We start from the raw sequence: 27,205 nt of genomic DNA on the forward strand, positions 1-27,205 counted from the left end.
AGAAGCATGTAGATTTTGGTTAACTTTCAAGAGTAAATAGGGATATCGGGAGAAGTGGTCATAGTCACTCATAATCTGAGTTTAAGCTAATAGTCTTTTCTGGATAACAGCAATTTATGGACATAAACTGTTAGAAACAGTGGCCAAAGGTGTTGTGAGCTGTTCCTGTCATCATACTGTGTTCTTGTCCACCCTTCGTGTGCTTGCACTTCAAACTCTGTGTTAAGCATAAAGTAACTTCCGTGCCATCTCCTATAGATCTCAAGTTCTCAGTCTTCATCCTACGTAGTGGTGTGACATCGTGTCACTCCCTTCATTTGTGTGCCTACTACAGGTTTCTTGCTTGTTAGTCCTTAGGTTGTCTCAGCAGAAGGACAAAGAGGAGGCTGGGCACTCTATCAGGTCACATATCAAGGAAGGAAATAATTTATACATCCAGAATATATTTGGTGTATAAAGATGGACTCAAGGATCTGCCCTTGTGGCCTGAAGGGCATGTAATAATGCTTTTCAGTTGGTAAGGCTTGTTCTTAAGCCACCCAAGTCCCTAAGACTAGCAGCAGAGTTTGTGGGAGTGCAGCTTTACCCACAACAGAGAAAGATATAATTAGGGTGTGCTTAAGGCAGTTGGACATACATAAATACATGGCACTATATGTGATTTATTCTGAGCATGCTGAGAGAGGAGACTAATGCCATTGTAAGGCCATTTTATTATCACTAAAACATCATGATGATTGTAGGAGTTCCTCATGACTAAACATCACTTTGCTCTTGAGCAAGCACAAGAAGGAGTCTCTGGGGACTACAGGCTGATCAGCCTAAACTTACTCTCTGGGAGGGTTACTGAGCAAATTTTCCTGGAAGGTGCTCCCAGCTACAGCAAGGAGGGAAGTATGATTGGGAACAGCAAGCGTGGATTTATGAAAACATACACTTTTGATTAGATCAACCTGATTGCCCCCTTAGATGAAATAATTGGTCCTGTAATCAGAGTAGTGGATGTTTAATATCTTGACTTTAGCAAAACCTTGGTCAATCTCTCACAGTATTCTTATCACTCAACTGGTAAGATATGGCCTGGCTAAGTGAACACAGGATATGTGGAAAGTTGACTCAACTGTTTAATTCAAGGGATTGTGGCTGTCAGTGCAAAGTTCAGTAAAAAGGCCTATCACTGGTGGCATGCCTAAGGGGCTGATACTGAGACCAATGCCATTTAAAAGTCTTTATGTCCTGGATGATGAGGTAGAATGTTCTCTGATGTTTGCAGGTAAGACCAATCTCAGTCACACCTGAAATGACACACAGACAAGAAACCCTGGTATCCAAGAGATCTGACCACTTGTTTGGTGTATGCGAAACCAAAATTAAACAGAAGCTGCTGCTGTTATATGGCAAAGAAGAGGCTTGAATCTAGGGCTCCTAGTGTGTGTGTGTGTGTGTTTGTGCATATATATATATATATATATATATATATGATCACATTCTGTATTTGAAGAAGAATGAATTCGAAAGTTTCTGAATAGTTTGTGAAAGAGACTGCTTTCCAGCTAGCTACTTCTAGGCAAAGTAGTTAATCTCCTCATCACTTCCATATTAAATTAGATCACAGATCATTCTTTCATTCTGCTTCATTTCATCATTCTGACTGTACCTCATTTACAATTACAATGTTGTGTATTTCTAACTGTCCTTGGTCAGTCTAGGACTTTAGACCATTATTCTCTTACCCTTTTAATATCCTGGTACTGTGTAGACCAGTTTGGCTGTGTTATCAAAGAACTCCAATCTGAATGTTATTGTAGGATTTAAGTGCGTGAGTAATTTTATGCTCAATAACAACACACCTGTTTTTGTTTTTTGAGATGTAAAATGGTCATACAAATGTATTAATGAAGTGTAGGATTTAATGAGCAACTGGTGTGATTCTGTTTGCAAAACATCTTAAAAATAAATGTATTTTCAGATGAAAATAGTACTAATCTTGTACTGTCATCCAGTAGAAATTAAAGGTCTGTTGATTTGTGGCAGAATTCATAACACATGTGAATGTATCTGATGTGCATCTGGGGGATGATGCACCACCAGGGCATCAGAAATACTGGAAAGCATGTCTTTACAGTCTTCTAAGATGAGATGGGAAAGTCTCATATACAAATGCTATGATGTAGAGATAATAAATCTTTATAATTGTAAGCAAATAATTTCAAAGGAAATGTTTTATAAATCAAATAACAGAGATGAGATTGAGGCAGGTAATGTGATGGGGGATTTAAAATTACTGATACGATGACTCTGAGGAGTTGAGTGAGCATAATAAAGGAAGGTCAGAAAATTATGAGAGGATTTTACTAAATGTGTAGTGACACGTGTATTGGAAATTATATATGTTGGACTTCATACATAGAGAAGATAATAATGTATTTCGAAATATCTCAAGGAAGGGTCATACAGTCTTTACCCAGTTCTGCATGTGTCACACAAAACCATACACTTGAAAATGACCAGTGCTTGTTGATCTTGTAGTTGGGAATATACAAGTTTATACTGTGAAAGGACAGACACATGACACATGGTGTAATGAAGTAGACTTTGGTTTTAGTATCCATTCATTAGTTGGTAAAATAGTTAAGTAAGAAGAACTATGTCTTCTCTAGCAGTAATAAACATTTCAGTTCTAATTCTGCTTAACTTCCCACTCAGTTTTAGTTCAACAGAATGAGCCATAATCATTGTTCAAACAAATTCTATTGAAACTTAGAAATGTTCCATGGCAGCACATCTGTTTCGATATATTTTCACTGAAGTACAAAATGGTTTGCTGAAACACTGACTATAGTATCAGCATGCAGAGCAAATTTCCACCATGTTTTTGACTGGTTTCCCACCATCCTACTAGTGAGATGCAGTCCAAGCTTCCTGTGTTTGTGTGACATTTCTCTGAAACTAGGGATCAGACAATTGTCTCTTGAGCACACTTCCTTATTTTCCAAGTCTTGATACTTTCATTTTCCTGATGCAGATTGTTTCGTATACTTGACTGTTGCTTACTCTGGAAGCTTTGCAGCTGTTGAGTAGAGCTTTGCTTCATTCAGCTTCTGTCCCATGACAAAGTTCAAAATCATATTGTTTCTAAAAAATTCTGTCCTTTGGAGTTTTGAAAAAAGTGGTTTGTTTCAAATTGTCATGTTATCAAATTCCAGCTTGTTGAAGGTTTCTGAAACTGGAAAGTTTCTGGAAGGTTTCAGAACCTCTAAGGTATTGTCATCTTTCTACATGGTTTTACTGTATTAAATTACTGCCTGTATTTTGTTGGTACTGTAAGAATTCTGTGGTGTGGTGAGTTCAATATAAATATGGAAAGAAAAGTCTGTCGAACTGCTAGTAGCCTAGAGTGAGAGATGGTATAGAACATACAGTGTTGGTACACTGAAGGGAGAAGGTGAGGTGTCTGGAAAAGCAGGCAGTAAAGGAGCGTGTGATCTCAATATAAAACAAAGGTGATCAAAACCAGAGAGATTTCGTTATAGAATTTCTTTTCTACTTTACCAAATATTTATATATTTACAGTTAGTAAAAGTTTAGCAAAAAGTAATTGACAGAACATTTTGTTTTCTCTAAATAAGAAAAAGGATGAGAAAAACTAAAATTGTGCTAATTAAGTTAATTGTGCTAGGGTCTATGAATTGAGGCAATTTTTGGTCACACCAAAATTTAGATAACTATTAATGAACATAGCGGTTTCTAAACCAGGGAATTATAAATTAAATTGTTGGCATTTAAAAGTATCAACCAAAGTTGCAAGCTGTCAATCTGAATAGAGGCTAGTCATACACTCAAGGCCTGTGTCTGTTCCCTAGGAACCACCATAGCTCATTATTTCCATTGTTCTCAGAAAGAAATACATGACTTGTCTTTTTTGAACACAAAGCAGAATCGGCCTCTGACACTTCAACTTGGCCCCCTTTTCCCCTCTCCTTATTGAGGCTTCCTGTGTCTCTTCCTGCTCTTATCTCTGTAGGTCCTTTTCAATGTTTCCTTTGTCTTCTGTCTTGGAGAATGTCTGTACTTACAGTCTAATGTATTAACTTCCCTAATACTAGCTTAGGTTCCTGACTGGGTGTTGCAGATCAAAATATACTCTGAATTGTTGAACTCTCTGTACATGTCTGGTTTGAAGATGGCTTGGTTTATGTCCGTAGGAGATGGAATTGCATTCTTTGTGACAGAAGGACTTAAACATACCACTGTCCCTTTTCTTTACGTGGAAAAGGTGGCTGTTGACTTAACTTCAACCTTCCCTGTGGAGTTGATCCAAAGTGAAGCAGATTCTATATTCAAGCAGAGGGCAGTCAGTAATAAGGCAAATTTCAATAGGGATAGTTTTTTAACACATTTTACAACAGCTATTAGAACTCGAGAAGTCTGAGCATAATTTCTGCATACCATCATAAATAGGCATTCTGAAATCCCAAATGATCCTAAGATACCACTTGTTTTTTTTCATGATCTATAGGAGTCTGCATTTCCTTCTTAGCATTTAATGAAACTGAATTTTGTAAGCATAAATTCGTTGGTAGCTGTCAACATTGTAAATAAATGTTTCAGAACTGGCCAGAGCATATTACAGACTATAGGCTTTGTTTTTGAACTTATTTTTAAGTGGGTAGTTAGCAACCATTGATAAATGCAACTGATCCCTTCTGTTAGAAATGTGGACTAGGCATCATCATCTTCACACTAGAATGTACCATTCTCAGAGTGGTAGTGCTGTGTTTGGAGACAACCCAGCAATTAATCACATTTGATGGTGGAGGCAGTGGATCGCTTCGTTCAGAACACTGGCAAAAAGAACTTGTTAAATATCAGTTCCAGAGACAGCATCACTTTTGTTTTCATTTCTACAAATTGTTCAAAATGTTCACATTTGTTAGTGCAGCTATGTTCATTGTGGGTCTCAGAAACTCCTGTTCTTTGCTGACATTGCAAGTAAAGTTGGCTCAGTAGTTGAGAAACTATCATTTTAAAATTAAATCAAAGGTTTTGGTAATAGATAATGAATTGGAGTCTGTAGGCTCAGGATTGCTCTTTTTCCTTCCCAAAGATTGAGTTTGTTTAATTATTGGAATAAAGCTGTACAGCATAAACAGTGGGGTCATGTTTTGTTTCACTGTTTTTATGAAATGTTACCTGCACTTTATGATTTTTTTTTTAAAATATGTATAAATGTTGTTTTAAAAGCTTTTTTTTTTTTTTTCCAATAAAATGACTAGCAAAGCCAAAAGTACCCATTGCTCATTTTCATTTTGACGTTCTTCCTTATTGGCCTCTAGGACACACAATTCTATTTTGATGTAAATGAAGTACCTTCATATGCAGTAATTGTATTATATTTTTATGTGACAGCATTATTTTTATCTTAGTTGCTAATATTAATTATTCCTCTTTACCAATGTATTCAGTCACAAGAATCATCCCAAGTATGCATTTATTTCTAGGTGTTTTCATTTTTACTTCACATTGACCAAGGAAAATATTTCCAGCTGTTAAAATAGGGTAAAGTAATTATCACTCAAGGTGCTTGAGCTTGTGAACTCATTGTGCAGCTTTTTTTCTACTGTAGGAGTCTGAACTACCAAATCTAAACTTCATCTATATATCTGTGTATATTTAGTGCCAAGGTCAATAGATCATCCTAAATGGGATTGGAGGACAAAACCGGAGAACCATGATTTTGATGAACTAAATCATATTCTTCAAGAGAGCAAAAAACTTGGAAAAGCCCTTGAGAATCTGTCTCACAGTAAGTTGATTTTAGTTTCTTAATGTAACCATGCAGCCTGAATTGTAATTTGGAACGATGTGTCAAGAAGGTGGTCTTTTGTTCAATGAAGACCAAGTTCATTGACATCATTAGTTACATTCTTCTGCTAACTGAAACTGCTTCCCCTGCACATCCTTTCTTGTTACATTAGTTTTCTGCTAGTTTAGTGATATGAGTTAGCTCATAAAGAGGTCAACGCAAGAGGCTGACTTGATGAAAAAGCTGGAACGTGCAGCAGTGAGACTGCTTCTTGGGTGGTAGCAGTTAGATTGGATTAACCTTTGTGAAACCTTAACCTCATTCATGGAGGTCAGACCTGTCATTGAAAAACAATTAGGTATTTTGTATCCTTGACCCCAGTTAATTTCTTCCAATGTCAAAAGCAATTCAAATATTTTAACGCATCTCAAATAAATACTGAAAAACATAGTAGCCAATTAATTCCTAACAAAACCCAAGTATTATCCTTTAAAAGACATGGTCAAACATGAGCCGCGTTTAATAATAGTGTACTAATGTAAGGAGTAGCCCTGAGAATTACTGGATATGATGAGGAATAGCTTGATAGCTTTTCTTTTTTATTTTTTTTTTTTCTTGTAGAAGAGAATTCTGAAGTACATTGGTGGGAGCAAAGACTGCTAATTATCAGAATATGACAAGTATTCTCTGTCATGGTACATGAAAACCAGGTGGTGTGGGAAACACTTGAAAGAGAAATATTTTCTTTCTCCTCTCATTAAATTTTATCCATGTCACTTCTTGATTCACTGGAGAAATTGCATGTGGTGGGGTCAGAAACAGAGCTGAATAAAGAATGTTCTGTGGAGGATTTTGAGTTTCATAATTTTTCCAAATTGTGTCAAATATACCAAACTAGTTTGTCCAGATTCCCTCTCTCTCAAATGTTTTAGGTTGATCACAACGATTATATTCTGAGCAATTTTCATATTTCTATCAATTATTGTAGTATACATTACAGGACTCTTTTCAAATGTATTTCTAGTAAATTGGTCTATGGCTCTCCAATTAGGGTCTCTGATTTGCAGCTCCGCTATTGCCTGACTGTGTTACTGTGATGGGTGCAATCGTCATTTTCAAGCCATTCTCCTTTAGAGACTTGTTAGCAAGCTTAACACAGATGCAGAAACAACTTTTTTCAGTTTCAGAAAGGGTTATTTTCACTGTCTGGAGATACAAACCAATCAGATGTGCAAATTCATTACTAAAGAGCTAAATCCACTCTTCAATCCTACATCTTTGTCCTTCCTCACAGTTATTATGTAGGTTCCTCTGAGCTCTGTCTTCTTTATACCTAAAATATAGTTTGCAGCATCCTGTACCTCTCTTTACCACAGAGCTTTCTAACTGGAGTACAAAACACTGCAGCTCTTCTGAGTCCTACATTAGACCAGAGGTGAATGTACCTGGTCAGAGTTGTTGGAGTCATAGAGTTATTTCAGAAATGAAACATTCTTCACAATTCCTTGTTAGTATTTGGTGTTTTCTGATGATTTAGCTGCGTAATATAGAATTTTAATCCTGTCCCCCAGAGTGCTTTAAATCGCTTGCAGCCTGATACTAAGTTCACTTTCATGAATATGCTCTCTATTTCTTCATCCAGATCATTAACGGAAATATTGTCAGACCTCTTCATGATTCCATTTCAGATCTGACAGCCAGCCCTTGAAAGCTACTCAGTAAGTGCATTTTTTTACCCACCAGATGTTTATCTAGCTTGCAGTGATTTCACCTGGAATAGTCCCTAATTTGTTTACTGGAGTATCATCTAGGACAGTAAACAAAGTCTTACTATAGCTGAAGTACTTTACATCTACTTCCTTCTCTTATCCACTAAGCAAGTTTCCCAGTTGGGAAAGCAATAAGTCTTATTATTTGATACGATTCTTTCATGATAAATTCTTGTCAGCTGGTTCTTATCACCTTTCCTATCCATTAAAGGTTGATAAATTGTTTATTTAATAATTTTGTCAAATATTCTGGCTGCTGTCAGATTTAGGCTTGCTGGTTAGTAGTTCCCACATCTTCCCTTTTTCTTTCTGCAGAAAAATATTCACCCTTTTCTGTCCTCTCCATTCCTGAATGACGGTTGCTAATGGATTAGAGGTTTCTTCTTAAAGAGCACTGAAATGCTCTAGAGTGAATTTCACAAGATTCCGCCAACTTAAATATATCTAAGTCATCAGAATATCTTTCAGCTTTCTGTCATCTTGCTTGCAGTTTTTCCTCTTAAAATCAATAGCATTAAGCATCTAGCCACAATTAATTTTGTTTTAAATATTGAAGCAGTGAAAGTATCGAATACTGGGATTTCTTTGTTATTTGCTTTCCTTCTCTTTGATATAGTAGTTCTGTATTTTACTTTCTCCCCTTTCCTAGTGTATTTATAGTATCTCTTATTGTGTGAGTTTTGTTTGGGGTTTTTTTTTGGTTCTTTTCTTTTCTTTGACAGTAGTTGCTCATTTTGGACTTCAGCCTTTTTGATTGTGTCATTTAAACACCTGCATCAATTTGATTCCAAACTGTATGTCCTTGTTTTCAGTTTTTGTACTTTTGATTTTCAGATCATTTCAGGAAATAAACCTCTTCTGTGCTGAGATTTTTTACATATTAGGATGATGCAAAAATTCAAAATAAAGAATGTGATAAGTTTGAAAAAAACCAAAAGATCATTTTGAAAATAAATGTGGATTTATTGTTTTCCCAAAGGTAGAATATGGACTGCACTTAGAGGGTTTCAATGAATAGACATATCTGGAACCTTAAAAGTATAAGACACGTGAAACACATCTGTGTGGTATCCAAACAAACATGCCATGTGGTAAATTTTATAAAGCCATGGCAAGGTCCCGTAGCTACTTTCTCCTGTGTTAATGCCTATTTTGGGCAGGCTAGTTGGTGCTTTTGCTTCTACAAGCACTTCTGTGAAATCTGTGGGTCTAATAGTACATTTAATACTAAGTTGGTTCAAAGTGGCATGGCATTTTAAAAGATAAGATTTGGATCTCATTGTGAGCTTCCAGGATTTAACTGCTGCTATGCAGCTGACACAGCCTGTGGATTAAATTCTAGTTTCTATTGCTTCATTCATTGTACAGTCTAGATACCTGCTTTGAGACAAACCTGTGTACTTCACACAAAGTTAGAATTTCTAGTTAGGTTTGGAAGATGAGGCTGAAGCACTTGCATGTCTGGTCTCTCCTGTGTTCAGTCCTCCTAGTGCTCAGAACTGACCTTCCTTATATTTGGAGCCCTCCTCCCAAGCCCCATCAACACAATACGTAATTCTATGCTGCAGTAGATCTGAGAAACCAAAAGTGACTTCACACTCAATGTTAAAAGTATCTTTGCAGTTTTGAAAGACTGGAGAATGGTATTGCCATAATTGTGGTCTACATGCATTGGAGATTGGTGATTTAAGTATACTATTTTCCAGAGGCCTACCCATGTGGGAAAGCTGGGTTTTGCTTGCTTCTCCAATCAGCTGTGCATCATGGAAGTGGATTTTGAGCTATCAAGGCAATGATTTAGGGGAGATTTTGATTTATGAAGCAAAATACAGGGATATACTGCATTTCCTTGTACATGTTTTGTTTTCTTTGGTTGCAAGGCCTCTCATCTTTATTGCTATCATCCCTCTTCCTCAGCTAATCGTAAGTAAGAAGAGTCCGATGCTGTTTCAGGTGTATGCATTTGTGTTTACCCTTTTGGTCTGGGTGTGTTTTAAAAAAAGTTAAAATATCCTGTATAGCAAAGGATCTTGCTCTCGAGTATACCTGTCTTCACCTCCCATCTTCTAAGGATAGAAAAATAGATAAGAGATGGAAAACAGTGAATTCTAAGTGTTTTGAGTAGGAAAAATGGGCACTAAAACAGCAAGAACATACTGCAAAATAGGTGTGAAGCCTGCCTGCTTTGTCAACAGCTGTACATCTTCTATATAAACAGTTAAGGATTAGAGTGCATATTAAAAAAGTGTGTGTATTGGATGTTGCAATTTATACATGGTAATAGCATTTGAAGACACATAATGTGTTCTACTAAGGGAGAGGTACTTTTTCATAGTTGCATCTAGCCTTTCAACAGAGATAACCAACATTTTGTTAGTCATGTTTGAATCCTTGTTAAGGCCAGGTATCTACTACAGATCTGAGGGGGAGAAACAAATTTATCATATTTTGAATCCAGTTGACCTTGTAAGGTCAGAAATGCTAAGTTAGCATTAACCAAAGCTATAAGGTAACCAATCCAAGTCAGTTGCTTTGAGGAAATCCCAGAAAGAATGGTATCTATCTATGACCAGTAAGAAAAAAGTGGTCGTTTGTTTCTTCATATGGAAGAGGAGTAATCAGTCAATAAATAATCAGTAAAGAAGAAAGCCATCTGTGGTCTAGAAGGAAATATTGCTGAGGACCATAAAAAATAATAGAATCACAGAATAGTTGAAGTTGGCATGGACTTGTAGAGGTCATCTCATCCAATGGGCCACCTAGAGCTGGTTGTCCACGCCTATATCCATGGCTCTTGATCAAGAAGAACAAAAAGATCTCTGAGTCCTTCTGGAGTATCTCAAAGTTATTTCTCATAACGTTAGAAACAGTTATGTTTTTGCATAGCTTAAGAAAGACAACCATGATCTTACCCCTTTAAGAGAAAGTTAAAATAGTGAAACGTAAATCTTACGTATTGTTTATCTTTTATGGGGAAGAAGATAAACAACAGGAGTAAAAATCTCATAACAATAAGGGTAGAACTAGCTCTGAAGAAGATCAGAATCTGTTAATAAGCCACTAAAATCATGTTTTGTGGATGAACCTGTGAATGTGATGTCAGAAGTTTATTATCTATATCATGGACTATTTCTGTACATTTGGCAGTCTGAAACACATTAGAATGGGGTTTCATTTAGAACCTCCTATGCTATAGGAAACTATTAATGATTTATGTTGTAGTTATGGAAAGTGCATGTGAATGGAATGCCATAACATTCATCAGACACCTCTGAATTTTCCGTTTGAAACCTGACATTTCTGACGACGATGATGTGACTGCAAATGCACACCTGCATGACATGTTACTAGACTTTATTTATCACCGCAAGAGTGGCATTGTTTTAAGACATAATACTTTAGAATTTTTTGTTGTTTATTTTTCAGTCATACGCAGTTGATGTGAAATAGACTTTAGTCTGTAAAAAGGACTTCTTCAGTCTGTAAAAATTACTTATCCGTGATCAGTTGAGCATCTAGCCCTAAATGTGTTCTACGAATTGAACTGTGAAGCTAGTCATCAGTATTCTGTATTTTTCATTTCTTCTGTTCAGGCTGAACTTTAAAATATGTTATTCTTGTGTGAGATCAATGTTTGTGATTTATTTTGAGATCGACATTTTTAGATAAGCTCAATCAAACCTTTAAGGAAGATAATTTTATCTCAGTACTGCAGCTGTTATCCGATACTGTCTTTGCTCATAAAATCCGTTTGCTTTTAGTGTGTTGTGTGAGTAATAATACAAAATAATGATATTTTCAAAGATTGAAACAGGAAGAACATAAACATAATTTTTGCTATTCAATTATGAAGTACGGCTTATATGGCTGAGAGATGGCTGTTACTTCCGTTAAAAGTATCTTTTTCCTACAGATGTTAAATTTTTAATTACCTTTGTGGCAGTGTTTGCCATTCTTATCTAGCCTACTCAAAGCTGCAGGACTTGAGTCTCTTTTGGAGTTACAGTAACCTTTTGCTGGGACAGTATTTGCCTTGCCAAAAGTTTAGGTGGTGTTTGTTTGATGGTCACCTCAGATATGGTACTTTCTAGTTCTTAGAAGAAGTGGATTGCATTCGGGGGGTTGTAGTAGGGAGAGCTATGATTGTCCTTGGCTACTGGCTGTTATGGGCAACCACCTCAACCAACCTGCTGCAGTGTGCATCTTTTCCTAAAATAAAGTGGTTTTAAAGATTATTCTCTTCTGAAATGACCTTGGCCTAAGAGAATTTGTGGGATGTTTGGTGCGTACTTTGCATTTTATTTCTGTCTGGTTGCCTAATTCATTACTCACTAAAGCTTATCCTGAAACCTGTGTTCTCCATTGGAGCCACTCAGAAATTTTGATGTAGAAATGCTGCAAGTCTAAAACACTGAATATTTTGCTGGGGTTTAAATTTTTTATTATTTTTTTTAAAGACTCCGTGGGGAGGAGAGGTTAAATATGTGTTTCCTGGATAGTGACTATACTGATGTATAGTGTGATATGTGGTGCCTTGTAGATGACACTGTTTCCCTTATTCTTATCTGGCTAGATGTTAGGAGGAGCATTGTCCTAATTCAAAATGGATACCACTACAGAAACTTGATAGATAGCTGTTTAATAATAGAAGGACATATGCTGCTCATTGTCAAGAACTCTGAGGTTTCAATTCAATATGCCTTCACAGAAAATATCTGAATTACTACTGGAGGAAAAATAATACAAAAATGTGTATTATGACTGTCAATGACAAATCTATTATAAAGTTTCTATACAGAAGTGACTGAGCTGGTTTGGTTCTTGTGTACGTATTTTCTGGGGGAATTCTTTGTTTGGTGCAGCCAGAGCAACCATTTCATATCCTTTGTATTCCAAGATTGTGTAAGATAAATAATTTCAATTTACCTTGTGTTTACATGGTGCAAACAGGAACAGGGGCTACAAATCATTATGCTGCCAGCTACAGTATGGCATGAGGTTTTACCATGGGAAATGCAACTACATCTGAGATGGCGTGTCCCACCAGTGAGGGAACAAAGGCTTCCCCTGATTTACAGTGGATAGGAGAATGCAGTGGGACAGTTAACTGCTAGGCAGTTGATATATGATACAGTATTCTTGTATTCATGCTCAAAGCTGCAGTATTAATACTGATAGAGTAATAATGCTGTTTCTGTTCTGGAGTTTGTTACGGAACCTCTGTTCTATAACAACCACTACGAGGCTGACAGTCCAGCCATCCACAAGTTCTCCAGCCAAGACCAATCACATAAATGAATTTTGTCAAGTTAGTCAGAGTTGCATTGAGGTTGTCTTCGTATGTCCAATCTGTGTGACAAAACCTGCCTGTCAAATGCAGAAGGTTTTGTTTGGCAAGTAGGAAAACTGGCAAGTGTAGAGTCTTGCATCTGGGGAAGAACAACCCCATGTACCAGTACAGGTTGGGGGTTGACCTGCTGGAAAGTAGTGAAGGGGAAAGGGACCTGGGGGTCCTGGTGGATAGGAGGATGACCATGAGCCAGCAATGTGCTCTTGTGGCCAAGAAGGCAAATGGCATCTTAGGGTGCATTAGAAAGGGAGTGGTTAGTAGGTCAAGAGAGGTTCTCCTCCCCCTCTACTCAGCCTTGGTGAGGCCGCATCTGGAATATTGCGTCCAGTTCTGGGCCCCTCTGTTCAAGAAGGGCAGGGAATTGCTTGAAGGAGTCCAGCGCAGAGCCACAAAGATGATTAAGGGAGTGGAACATCTCCCTTATGAGGAGAGGCTGAGGGAGCTGGGTCTCTTTAGCTTGCAAAAGAGGAGACTGAGGGGTGACCTCATCAATGTTTACAAATATGTGAAGGGTAGGTGTCAGGATGATGGAGCTAGGCTTTTTTCAGTGATATCCAGTGATAGGACAAGGGGCAATGGGTGTAAACTGGAACATAGGAAGTTCCACGTTAACATCAGGAAGAACTTCTTTACTGTAAGAGTGACAGAGCACTGGAACAGGCTGCCCAGGGGGGTTGTGGAGTCTCCTACACTGGAGATATTCAAGGCCCGCCTGGACAAGTTCCTGTGTGATGTACTGTAGGTTACCCTGCTCTTGCAGGGGGGTTGGACTAGATGATCTTTTTAGGTCCCTTCCAACCCTTGGGATTCTGTGATTCTGTGATTCTGTGTTGAGAACTCTGTGGCCATCTTCTGGATATTTAGGAAAATGCATAAGCTATTTGCTGCCGTTGAGCTGAATAATGGTAGTCTGGCATATGTTAAAGTCATAGCATTTTATTTTCCCATGACTGGGTACATATTACAGTTGTCAGATGTATGTTGTGCATTTAGAAAAATGTAAGTCTTAAAAGAAAATTAAACTAATTTTTATTGTGTGTTAGTTACCTCTTCCTAGAATTATTTAAGGACCACAAATAAAAGCATCACTTTCACTCTTACCAGAACACCTGTTCTAAAATTTCAGGCAGGTATAACATAGGAAGATATCACAAGCTTTTAAGCTACTGTAAAGCTGATCACAAATAATACATCATCTTTGTTTCTCCATTCTTAATATTGTGACAGCAGATTGCCATAGGGATAGAAGATTGGGAACAGAAATCCAAGATGACCATCTAAGGAATGTTTTTAATAATCCATGCTAATTAAAAATAAAAAAAAAAAAAAAAGCATGATAAACAACTGGTTTAATATTTTAGGTAAAAAACACCGTAAGCTACATGGCTAGTACAGTGAGATCTGCTTTTGGGCAGTTTGCCTAATGGAGGTATGAAAATAGTAATTAAAATATGATAAGTATTAATAAGTTGCATTGTCATTAAATTCTCTGGTAGTCATGTTTCACTTGATCTTAGTGGCCCAGGCATTTCTTGCAGAGGGTAGCTTGTTCTTCCAATTCTTTTCAAAAACCAAGCTATTGACAGGATAAAAGTGTTCCAGTTGAGAAAGGCTGTGCTAGAATGAACAGCCCCACTCCAGATTTGTTGCTGATGAGAGATGGCAGTGGTTGTGGCTGTGGAGCACTTCTGAAGGACTGTGAAAGCATGATCAGACCAATTACTTCATTGTTCCAGCACAGAAGGTCATTACACTTAAAAGTAGAAACAAATGCCCTGAGTCTGTCTGTGTAATTCACCAGGCAGCTGAGTGGGCTGCGTATTTGTGACGTCTGATCAAAATTCAGCACCCTTAATTACTTGTAAAAGGAAGGACTTTTAAAGCCAAAAAATTGGCAGTTAGGTATCTAATTCCCACTGTAAACATTGTAGGTGAACTCTAGCTGATTGAGGGTGTCAGGCAAACCTCTCACCCCATTAGTGGGAGCACTGCACTTTCTCATTGCAAAAAATAAGGAGGTAGGACTATTGTACAGTTGTCAATCATAGTATAATATAAAATTATAGCAAATGTTGTCTGTGAAAAACAGCTGCTATGAGAGAAGGGGTAAAGCATACAAGCATACTCCTTTATTTCTGAAGGATTTGCCTCTGGGGTCAGAAGACCTTCCCCTGCAAAGGCAGAGGAATTGCTTCAAGAGTCCCCTTCTTATCCACTGCTCAGTGACTTGAGGCAGAGCAATGATGGAACAGCCCTAAAACTTCCATTCTATGTGTTCACCATCATGCAGAGTCAGGCTTTGAATGCTTTAAGCTGAGGGAATTCAGAAGTAGTTGTTCTAAAAACATGAATTCTGACAAAGCCATTGGTTTCAAGGTTGAACAAACTAGATTTGTCAATTTTTCTGGTGTTACTGATTTTTGGTGTTTTGAATTAAGTTGTGAGGAAAAAAGGCTACAGTTTGAGGAAGTGGCTAACTTGTTAGGTATAAAGATTTTAGTGTGTGGACATTCTGGCTACACCTATGGATATTTTGCCTAAACCTGAAATGTAGCTATTTCCATTTAGAATAGTTTAATGAAATGGGCTGTCCCCTTTGTCTCTAGTGTTCTGTGATTTTATGATGACATTTTCCTATTTAGAATACGTAAGAACTAAAACTTATATTTCCTCTTCGACGTTGTATGAAAGCCACAGGGAAAAAAAAAAAAAAAAGGTGAAAATGACTATGCAAGCTACAGAGAGCACAACCAATTATTTGCTGTCAAGTACACAAAATAAGTGAAAAGAGGGTTTTCTTTTTGAATAATACTGATCTCTGGATAGCAGCAATTACATGACCCAGAGATGGCAACCACTGTTATCATTACTTTGTAGAAATACAAGTGTTTATGTTGTCAAGGTAGTATCTGAAAATAAAGTGACTGACAGTAGCCTATTTGACTACTGAAAAGTCAGGTGCGTGCTAAGTTTAAGAGAATAACAGAAATTGTAAATACGAGATAATTATTATCTCTAGTTGCATTCTCAGGATTCTGGATTAAGGTGTTTTGGATTTTCTTTTTTTAATGTTATGGTAAATATGCAACGGGTTTACTTTGTGAAAATTAAAGTCCATATAATTCCACCTGAGATCCATACTTAGAAAATCATTACAGTGACATAAATTTTTATCTACTGCACACAGGGTGCGAGTCCCCCCTCCTCTTGAGTTCAGCCATGATATTTGTCAGTTTGGCAACTGCAAAAGAAAACTGGTAAGACTAAGTGTGCGGTGAAGTAGTGCCCTGGAAGAACGTTAGAAGCTTTTTTACAACCACCTTTTTATGAATTAATTTATCCCAATCTGTGCTGATGGACTTGTATTATCAGTAACTAGTTGAGTTTTGTTAATATTAATGGGGCTCAAGCCGTAACGTAAAAAAATGACTGACAAGATGGTAGACCCTGCCAGTGGAAGAATCAACATGCCAAGATTATGGTAATCAGCAGAATCCTTTTTCCTTTCTTCTGATACCACATGAGAAGGAGATATAAGAAGATTTTGCAGTTTAATTTTCACAAAGGGATTGCAAAGATAAAAGTTTAGTAAACTTTTAAAATTTATTTTTGTCAAGATATTGTCAGAAATTGCTATTTTTCTACATGGTTATCTAAAAAATGCAGTTAGTTTTGGTGTCTTGCTACTGTTTGCGATTTAGTAAAGAAATTTGAGACATTGCGGTCAATTCAATTATGCAGCTTAGTCTTCTCTAAATTCAGAATAAATTCTAGAGAACTGATGGGACTTACAAAAAAAGCATTTTGCTGAAAGCACTCCTTTTTGATTACAGGTATTTTCAATTTTATGTGCTTACGTGTAACTTAATCAGAGAAGTTAGTAGAGCTTTTTTTGTGAGCCATGTATTTTTATATACCGTTTTTTCTGTATGTGCTATTTGGTACTTTCATTATTGATCTTTGATTAGCAACATAGTCAGTTGAATAGTAAAATCATTTGATGTTTTTTGCAATGGAGTCTTGGAAATGGCAGGGTTACCTTTTGTAGTTTCTTTTGCTATACTTGTCAATAAATAGTTTTAATGAGTATGTCAGCACAGGGAAAAATGGCTCTTGCATCTTCTCCCAGGTTTCAAAGACCCATTCAAAGAGCATCTGGGAAAGGAGAAGAAAAGTTGACCAACTTCCAATCTGAGGAAATAAGCCTGGACAAAACAAAATGAACTGTCCTAACATTATGGGAAATAGCTGAAAAAAGTCAGTTTGTCTTTTTAGAGAGAGTATTTATGGTTGTAATATGTGGTTATTGCAAAATACATCCAACGTGAGAGCTGTTTGATGAAAATCAGGTTTTAGAAGTTGAGATAAGTAGAATCTTGAATTAGGATTTTACTACCTCTAAGAGTGCAGTTACCTTCCCTCTAGTAAATGCCTATTGGGTATTGAAGAAAGTCATAATGCATTAAAGTCCTGTTGAATGATTCAGGTTGGTGCAGCCTCCTGCTTATACTGTATACACATTAGTGTAGTATCTATCTGGGCTAAATAAAAGCCTGAAGTTATTAAAACAGGTTAATTGTTGTGAGGGGTAGAAGGGTTAAACAAAACGCATATTTTTCAATGTAATCTACTTTAGAACTGTTGAATGACTGAAATACTGTTTACTCCTGACGTATTTCATATGTGTTGATGAGGTCTTAAAATTGTAATTTCAGTTCTGCTAGCACTTTAGTATTTTAAAACACAAATCTCTATAAAGAAGTCATCTAAACTGAGAATTAGCCACATCAAGTTAATGATTCAAAGTATAGTAAATAAACAAAGAATTCTTGTAGTTACAGTATACCAAATAGTAAGAAATAAAAATGTTGTGGAAATAAGCTTATACTGCGGCAATCTTTATAATTTGATTTTAGAAAGTATAACTCTTCACTTAGCTGATACTAATTATTTTGCAATATCATCTCTTGCATTCCTTAGACGAAGTTGTCTTGATAATGTGATATGAATTAGACAGTTACTTTCAAGTGTGTATTCTTACTATGCATGGATACTTCTCCACTTTATTTTCACCACAGTGGTTTTTTAATTGAAACTCTAAACTGGAAATGTTTCTTATGAAACCTCATAGGAACCTGGGAAATGCTTTACTTTCAATATGTAAGAGTTTTCAACATGATAGCATGAAATGTATGATTACTTGCTCTCTCCATGTGATATGACTGAGGTGTATAGATACATTAACAATTCCAACACCAGCTATGCATATATATGAGTTAGATGACATGATGGAAGCAAGCATAGGAAAGCGTTGGGCAGGCATCAGGAGAAAGGACAAGAGCAAACAAGCAAGTTCTTTTTAAAGGGATTTTTTAAAAACCGGTTTGCATTTTATAGTGAAATTTATAGTGAGATTTTCCACTCTTTAAATTCCATATGTTTTCATAGGATCTTTTCTATACTGAACCATGGAGAAAGAAAGAAGTCATATCCATGTTGCCCTGTAATTGCAGCATGATGTTATGCATGCTGGTCAGGGTGAGACTTGCATAACAATGTGTCCATATGTCAATTTTACGTTGCTGCTTTAAGTTTAGAAAGCAGGTAGAAGTATACTTAAGCTCATTGTCACTTACTGGCAAGTCTGCCATTTTCATTTTGTTGTTTTTTTGAAAACTCCTTTTGGTAATATTGCAGCTGAGGAAAGTTAAGAGTATATTGTTTCCAGGCAATTTCACTAATGGAAGAGAATATGATACATTGTATGGTACAGCAGTGTGCAGAGAACAATAGGTAAACTGTCCAGATTAAACCTTAGTTTTACTTACTGTAGTTAAAGACATTTATAGAAAGAATGTTTCTAAATTATTTTTTTTAATCTGTTTTGTTTTCAGGCATTGCTATTTCTGATGAACTTGATAAGGTAAGATTTACTTTATGCCTAATGAACAGTAAAAAAAGACAGATGATTGGCATAATTTTAGGCAGTAAGAGCTGCATCTCCCTGTCCTGGTGGACACACCTCAGTTCTTTTGAGTTCAGAGGAAGTTTGGGTATGGAAAGCTATATGGGTAAGTACAGTATATACTGATAAATTAGGAGCTGGATTCAGAGCGGGCTGTTAGCTATGAAAAAGAAACCTCACTGAGTTTAAGAAGCTCTCAGTGAGGCCATGGAAAATGATTTTTGATCTTAATACCATCTTTGCTTAATATAGTCTGGTGGGTTACTTTGTGTAATTTTGAAAACTTTAAAGTTTAAAGTAATTTTAAATAAATTTTAAATACAATTAAAAAAAATTAAATTTTGAAAGCTTTAAATACCTTTTATTCCTGAAGTAATGAATTCTGCATTCTCAGTTATGATTTGTTAGAATATTTAGGAATAATTTTTGCTCCCCAAATTTAATAAAAAATGCACAGGGCATAAAGATCAGTCCTTACTTCCTTGCTCAATGCAACAAACAAGGATCTCTTCTGTTTTGGCCTTTTTGATACATTACATATTTAACATCAATTTTAGTTTTAGCTGATATGAACTCTGTGTTGAGAGAGTAATCAGGCTAATTTTTCAATGTTCCAAGTGAAATGGAACACCTTTTATCTTCCTTCTTTTCACCAGCGAACAGCAGCATGTCTGTACTGCCAGGAGTCTTGGGGTTTATTCATGGTGTCATAAACCAGTACTCTTAGACAAATAAGTTCAAAAGGTATATAAAACAAAGGAATAATGCCTAATAGAGGAAATAGATACTTTTTAAATATCTTTCCTTTCTCCTGGTAAAATGGGGGCATGAACCATTCTGTCACAAGTGTACCTCCGCTGGGTTCTCCAGGAAAGGCCAGTTAGACAAGTTTGATCACTGTTACCAGGTAGTCGTGCATAGGGGGATGCCATTTAGAAACCATGGCCTTTACTTATTATTTTCCCCTTGTCATGATTTAACCTCAGCCGGTAACTTAGCACCACACAACCACTTGCTCACATCTCCCCTTTCCCTGCCCTGGGCAGGATGGGGAGGAGAATCGAAGGAATGTAAAACATGCGGTTTGAGATAGTAACAGTTTAATAACTAAAATATAGTAAAATATAGTGGTAATAGAATACCAGCAGTAACAATAATGATAATAACAGAAAACAACAATGAAAAGAAATGATAGCTCAGAAGACGCAAGTGATGCACAATACAATTGCTCACCACTTGCTGGCCAATACCCAGCCTGATCCGAGCAGTGATCAGTTCCTTCTGGGTAACTCACCTCAGTTCATATACTGGGCATGACGTGCTGTGGTATGGAAAACCCCTTTGGCTAGTTGGGATCACATCTCCTGTCTCTGCTTCCTGCCGGCTTCTCATGCCCCTCCTCACTGGCAAAGCATGAGGGCTTGAAAAATCCTTGATCAGAGTAAGTGCTACTCTAGCAACAACTAAAACATAGATGTGTATCCTAGTATCAGCTGCAACAGTTATTTTTCTCTTTCCAAGTAGATGGTGCAGTGCTGTGTTTTGGCTTTAATCTGAGAACAGTGCTGATAACACTGATGTTTTGTTTATTTGGCTTGGGCCGAAAGCAGCCAGAGACTACCTGATAATGGTTTAACGTTAGACAGAATTTGGTTCTGTTTCACATGAGTGGGTACCCAGGTGATGTTTATTTTTCAGGTATAAATGTGGTCAAGTTCATTGTAATTCTTTTACCGGAAATACATGCTAATACTATAGATTCTATGCTGTGGCAGCACTGGATCATTTTCAAACCACATTCACCTGTGGTTTCGATTAACCATTTAGCCCTTCAGGTGCATGTAACGAGTCTGGAAAGTCATGCCCAAATTTGGCATTAGATTCTGTTAGAATACTGGCATTACGTAAATGTCATGAGAGGCACAAAAACTAAACAATAATAAATTCTTCTATACCTTTTACCTTGCTTTGTTTTCCTGATCAGGAACATTCTTGGGATTAGGACAGAGGCCATAATCCTGCTGTTCATCTGTGGTTTAGATTATGAACCCAGAGAAAACAGAGAATATGTTCTTTATTTTTGTTTCTTATTATATAAGTGTCTTTTAAAAACTTATTTCTTTCTGGCTACAGTAACCTCTAGCTGCCTTTGTCAGGGGAGTACTTGATCAGTATTGTTGTTTGATGTAACTCCTCCCAAGTAATCCAGTTAATTAGTTAGTTGCTTAGTTACTCAAGGATTTCGATTTGGAATACCAGTTTGCTCTGAATTACAGTCAATTTTGTGGAAGGGTTCACTTAAAGAGATTCTTGTCAAATATCAGCTATTATTAGCTTTGTGCCAGTACTTAGAGCTTTGGTCCAAGACAGAGGTAGAGAAAATACAGGCAAAAAAGGTCAGTCTTTCTGTCAAAATGTAAGCTTTTAGTTTGCTAAAATCTAATAAAATTTCTGAGTTCACTAGTATCATTGCAAAAGAAATTCTTAACATTACTGCAATTAAAACAGACTTACTATATAGACCCCCCTCCTTTTTAATCTCATTTGCTTGAGACTGGCAGAGTTTGGTGTTCTGTCTCTCTTGTTAATCCAGCCCACATCTCTAGGCCATGGAAGCTATGTAAAACCAGCAACTGACTGGATTGTGTGTGAAGAAAGAAAATGAGAAGGGATGATTTGTGACTCTCAGATTTTAAGGCTAAAGTGCAGACTTAATGAAATACAAATTTCTGAATTAACTCACTCTCCTTTCCACTGAACAGAAACTATGCATGGAAGTGTGTAGTTTCCTAAAGCTCCTCAATAACATGAAGAATTTCATGTAAACAAAGAAGTTGAGCTAGAATGTTAGCTTTTCTGCCAAATGCATGGGATTCTAGGCTGATTAAAATAATTATAGAGAATTCATTGTGAATTTCAAGGTTCTTTCCTAAGTCCGTCTGGGCACTTCCCTGGGAAGTGGAAGTTAGATACACGCAGAAGTATAGAATAGCCATACAACAGAAACTCTGGTGTCTTAGGTGAATGCTCTGACCATGGGGCTATTGGTGATGTGCCTCCTCTGAAGTACTGCTACTGGAGGATCCTACTTGTCTGTGGGTCACAAAATAAACTGTAATATGTGTTGCCCTGTAGAACTGTAGAATGTATGCATGGTAAGATACATTAAGGCAAAATGTAGCCAGGATGCTGGAGTGCAAAAAAGTATGTTTAAAATGGGTTAATATGCTTGTACCCATTTCAGCAATGTTTCTGAACTAGACCTTGCAAAAAAAGGAGTCATACCTTGTATCTCTTGCCGTAGTTGGAGATGGACTAAAATATTGTCATTTTAAAGCAATTTAAGAGGAGGTAGGGGAAGATTTGTTTATCCAGCTTTTGATTTGCTGAAGAACTCATAGTGAATGTTTTCCAGGCTTTTTTTTTTGTTTGTTTGTTTGTTTGTTTTGTTTTATTTTTGTTTTTATCTGCCGAGACCTAGAAATATTTTCTTTTTTAGGTAGGTGAGAATTTCACATTGCGAGATTTGTCCGGAATTCCCAACAATGTCTTTCAGTCACTTTAATTATTAATAATGGGAGAAATCTAAGTGTTAGAGATCCAAAATCAGGCTCAAGTGAAGGTGATATAATTATCCATAGAAGATTTTGACCCTCAGTGTTAATATTAAAACATTTTTTCTGTGCTTTGTCTAGGGTATACTTTCTTCTTAGGGGTAGTATTACTCAATGAACATAGATTATAATTAATAAAACAGAAGAAAGAACTACTCTAAGTCATAAAAATAAACAAATTTCTTCTCACCCCAAAGTATTGCTTGAAATGGTGGTTCCCTCAAAATCCAAATCTCAACCCAGTGTGAAGATGAGGTTCAGCTGTCCTCTTTTCCTTCCTCTCCTGATCTCCACATTAGAGAAGCTTGAGTGTGTCAAGTTGGTAGCCATTGGTGTGGGTGATACATGGATGACACCTGGACTGCTCCATAAAATAACCCTCTATGTTCATTTAGTGCAGATTTAAATACCTACCTGTCCTGAAAATATTTCTGTGTACACTAACATTAGGGTCAGTCTTTTATGTTATTTATGGGGGAATATAAATTGGAAATCAGTTAAGATCTAAGGTTTATATTAAACAAACAAACAAGCAGACCCCCTGTGTTTGAGGGCAGAATATTTCATCTGAATTTATAGAAGCTTTTTAAATAAGGTGCCACATAAATGTCCTGGTGTTCTGAATAAAGCCATCTCTGATTCTCTATTTACTGTTTTCACTGTGACTGCTTATATAGTTGAAAGGAAGGAAATAAATTAGGTCACCAAAACTGTGGTGTACTAATCTAACGAGATTCAAAAAGGAAAGCAAGGTGATAAAGTGAGGCAAAGGATGACTATGTAATGTAAATTAAAATGTCTAGAAAAGAAATCAGCATAACAAGGATAGACACAACATTAATGGTTTATTTATTCATATGCTGATGGTGCAGTATACAGTGGCAGGAAAAATTTATGGTATTGAAAAAAAGGTGAATTTTTAGGTACTTTTCATTTTCACTTACAGGACAGAAAGCTTTTAGCAAGATTGACAGTGCAAATTGTTACAAGTTTAAGTAGCTCCAGGAGCCATTTTTAGTAATTACTATAAAATAAATAAAAGGGGAGAAAATGACCAGAACATCAGGAATAAACCTTAAAAGAGGCCAAATGGTTCTTGCTTAAAGAAACTAATGTAAGCACCTTGTGAAATGAGAAGGAAAGCATTGTGGGCAGTAGAATAATCGTTTTTCTTAGCTCATAAGCATATGATGTTAGTCACACCTGTAACAGGTTACGTCTGTCAAGTGACCAGAGGCCACTGTCTTCTAGTCTACGTTGCCTGACTATAACACAGCACCAGACAGATGCACAAAATGTGTATTTATAAGTACAGAAAAGAAAGACACTGGTGGTTAGGTATTATAAAACCTCTGAAGCTGTGGTGTTTACCTCAGATTTCTCTCTTCTGTATCAGCTGCATTTCGTTTTCAGTGGTTCTACTGTGTCACATCAACATTGCAGAAAATGGAAAATTGTGTAAAAACTGAATTAGTCAAGTGATGGGGCACTCTGGATAGACAAATGGAGACTGGGGTGTGAGAATGCACTCACAGGCACACTGCAGAAAACAAAACAAAAGAAGGGTGTATGAGTATAATTCAGGGCCTGGGTCACCTTTGGCTCTGTCAAAATGAAGCTCGTGGATTGGTAACAGGTTGCCCAGGAAGCTGTGGCTGCCACATCCCTGGCAGTGTTCAAGGCCAGGTTGGATGAGGCTTTGAGCAAACTGGTCTAGTGGAAGGTGTCCCTGCCCATGGCACAGGGGTTGGAACTAGATGAGCTTTAAGGTCGCTTACAACCTAAACCATTCTATGATCCCGTCATTCTGCTGAGCAAAATTGCAACATCTAGCAAGAGTGGGATAAATATATTACTTTGAAAACAGTTTGCAGCCTTTTTTCTTTTGTTGTTGTTGTCTCATATCAGTAGACCTCTACTTCAAACTGTGCTTTTACCATATCTGTGTCAATTAGGAAGAGACTTTAAAAATGGTTTCTCTTTAGGAAGATGAGAAAATATGGTTCTAGGCTAAGCAAACACTGTGCTGTACTTTTTTTCAGATGCTTTTTGTTTTCAAAACATTGTCTTATAGCAGGAATATTTATTGAAACACTGAGCTAGATAACAGCCAAGGATTTCTTTTCCTGAAATATTCTCTCATTAAAGGATAGGAATAGATATATCTCTTCAGATGAGGACCTCACTGTATTTGAAGTGTGAAAATAGTTTAATTAAAGCAAAAGAAATATTCCTATGCCATTATTTCAACTTATTTTTGCATACATGCGTGTTTTTTAGTTTGGCTGCAGTTGTACATGACCCTTTACAACCATTCCAGTAACACTGAGAATACTCGTCGCTTCAGAACGGTTTTTTCATGCAATTTTAAGGACAATTTGTTTCCTTAATCTGAATTCCTGATATAATGATACAACTATTGTATTGAATATTCCAGTTACATTTTGCTTGCTTCTTGTAATCCTCTCCAGCTACCTTCTTCCAATCAGTGGTTAAAAATATGAGTACTAGTTTTAGAAATGCATTTTATTCAGATGTTAATACCATTTTCAGAACTGAAAGATAAATTATGTAAATCCCAGCAGGGTTATTTTTAAATGCCAAATGCAGATGTTATTAGTTTTACATTAATTCATAATGCAAATAAGAGTAATGCTGTTAATCTACAACAGTCTTTTGGCTGGGGTATTCATTATACAAGTGATCTCATGTGCTTCTTAGCAGAACTGACACAGTGCTGATTACAAGAGTTGTGTGTTTATAAAAAATATATATATATAATTTTTCAAGCCTATATTGCAGATTTCTATGGTTGCTAAGGAAAGTTAAGAAATAAGAGAGATTTTAGGCATCAAGGTGGGCAAATCTCTCTTGGAATTTTGCTAATGGGAATCTTTAGTTCATGATTGTTACAGAGCATTTTGTAGCCCTCTGAAATGATAATGTACTTTACTGGTTTTGTACTTTTGGAACTAATAGTTTCATTTTCTATTTATTTTTTTTTTCCTACTTGCATGTGTGGTTGAGAACACGCAGTGCAGTGTGTATGGGGTATTTTATTATTATTTATTTCTCTTCAGGACACAACCGGCTTTAACACCCCCCTTCTCAGACCTCGTGTAATTGGAGAATGGATTGGTCGTGAAGAGAATGATGCAGACCCACTGGCTGCTGAGATGCTACAGCCACCAATACCAAGAAATAAAAATGAGCAGTGGGACAGTGAGGATAGCAGCAGTCCTGGAGGAAGGTGGGATTTTGGTTTGGCCTAGAAATTTTATAATATGTGAAATAAAGCTGTCTTTGTAACACCCAAGTTCTGAGAGCAGAGTGCAAGGCTTTTAAATTCCCATGCTGTAGTGTGGCAGCGTGCAAAATTAATACGTGACTGATTTCTTATCATGCTTCTATATATTAACTTTATACTTATTTGCAATCACATGGTTTTATTCCTAAAGCTAAGTGTATGTTGACATGATTTGTCAACATGACATGATTTTTTTATGTATTGCTTCATTCAGATACTTCTAACCCTTCTGTCTTTAAGTGATTGGTAGTACCTATTCATTAATCTTCTTGACATGTTAGTGGTAAATCTGATTTTCTCATTTAAAGGAAAGATAAGCAAGGGAAACAGTACCTATGTTATTTTTAACAGGAGTTCCTAAATGCATCTTCAGTTCTTATACATCTTGGTGTTAATAAGAAGGTTTTCTCAAAGTGAAAGTTGTAATCTTTGCAGTAAACAACTTCTAATGATTTATTGGGCTTTACTGAGAGTAGAAGAGTATGTTTCTTTGTTAATGTGTTTCAGCTACCTGGAAGTGATTATCATTTTTACAATTGGCCCATTTTCCATCATTTAAAGATACCTGTTTGTCACAGAAAGTATTTATTTATTTATTTTATTTTATTTTTTTTTTTTTAAGTGTAAAGTGCTGCCTTTGTTAATTGGCTTAAACACCTATGGTACTCCCTCAGCCCTGTAGCCTTTCTCCTTGGTTATTACTAGTACTCTGACAGCAATAGATGCCTTTCTCTTCCTCTTTTAAGAAGGCAGAAAGTCTCTGCTTCCCTCTGAGAAGGCCTAAGGTATTAGTTCACTATGCCCACCATGTGCCTTCCACGTTGGAATTCACCTCCATGTCAGAAGGAAACTAAGTCTATCACTTACAGGCTCTTGCAGGCTGCATTCTTCACATGTTGCAAATGTTTGTTATCCATGAGTACTTCTTTCTTCTTTTAATTAGATTATTGGATGGGGGAGGGATGCAGCTGTAAGTACTACTGTTTCAAAGAAGTAGCAGCATGCAGTAATGAGCCCTCAGCCAGACTTTGTGCTGGCACCAGCAGAACTCAGATGCTAGGTCTCTCCGGTGCAGTTCCTGGGAAAGTAACGGAGTCAGCGACTGGCACTGCAGCTTCATTGTGAGGACCTGGGTTTCTTTTTCCTTATTCAGCAGTCTAATAAAGACAGTGAATAATGATCTGTTCCATGTTGCAAAGCAAATTGAGGATATTGTATCCTTTTACTCAATAGGAAGGAGCAGACATAAGCATCTCTTGTCTAATCTCTAGAAGGAAGCAAAAAGGTTTAGTTCTGACTAACAAAGATGATTCAAAGCAGTGAATTTTTTCTTTTGTAGAGGCTGGTTCAGGCTGTGGGAAACCTCACAACTAATTCTATAATTAAAAAAATGT

General features: G+C 36.7%; 1 protein-coding gene across 1 annotated transcript in view; it reads left to right on the top strand.

The window, feature by feature from the left end:
- C2H8orf34 (chromosome 2 C8orf34 homolog) overlaps positions 1 to 27,205 on the top strand; it is a 154,560-nt gene that overhangs the window by 34,665 nt on the left and 92,690 nt on the right. The window contains exons 4-6 of the mRNA XM_065668407.1: positions 5,678 to 5,806; positions 18,820 to 18,848; positions 25,585 to 25,754. Of these exons, the coding sequence (XP_065524479.1) occupies positions 5,678 to 5,806; positions 18,820 to 18,848; positions 25,585 to 25,754 (328 nt within the window). The remainder of the gene's footprint in view (positions 1 to 5,677; positions 5,807 to 18,819; positions 18,849 to 25,584; positions 25,755 to 27,205) is intronic.

This window comes from Lathamus discolor, chromosome 2, assembly GCF_037157495.1.
Source record: "Lathamus discolor isolate bLatDis1 chromosome 2, bLatDis1.hap1, whole genome shotgun sequence".
Classification (NCBI taxonomy): Eukaryota; Metazoa; Chordata; class Aves; order Psittaciformes; family Psittacidae; genus Lathamus; species Lathamus discolor.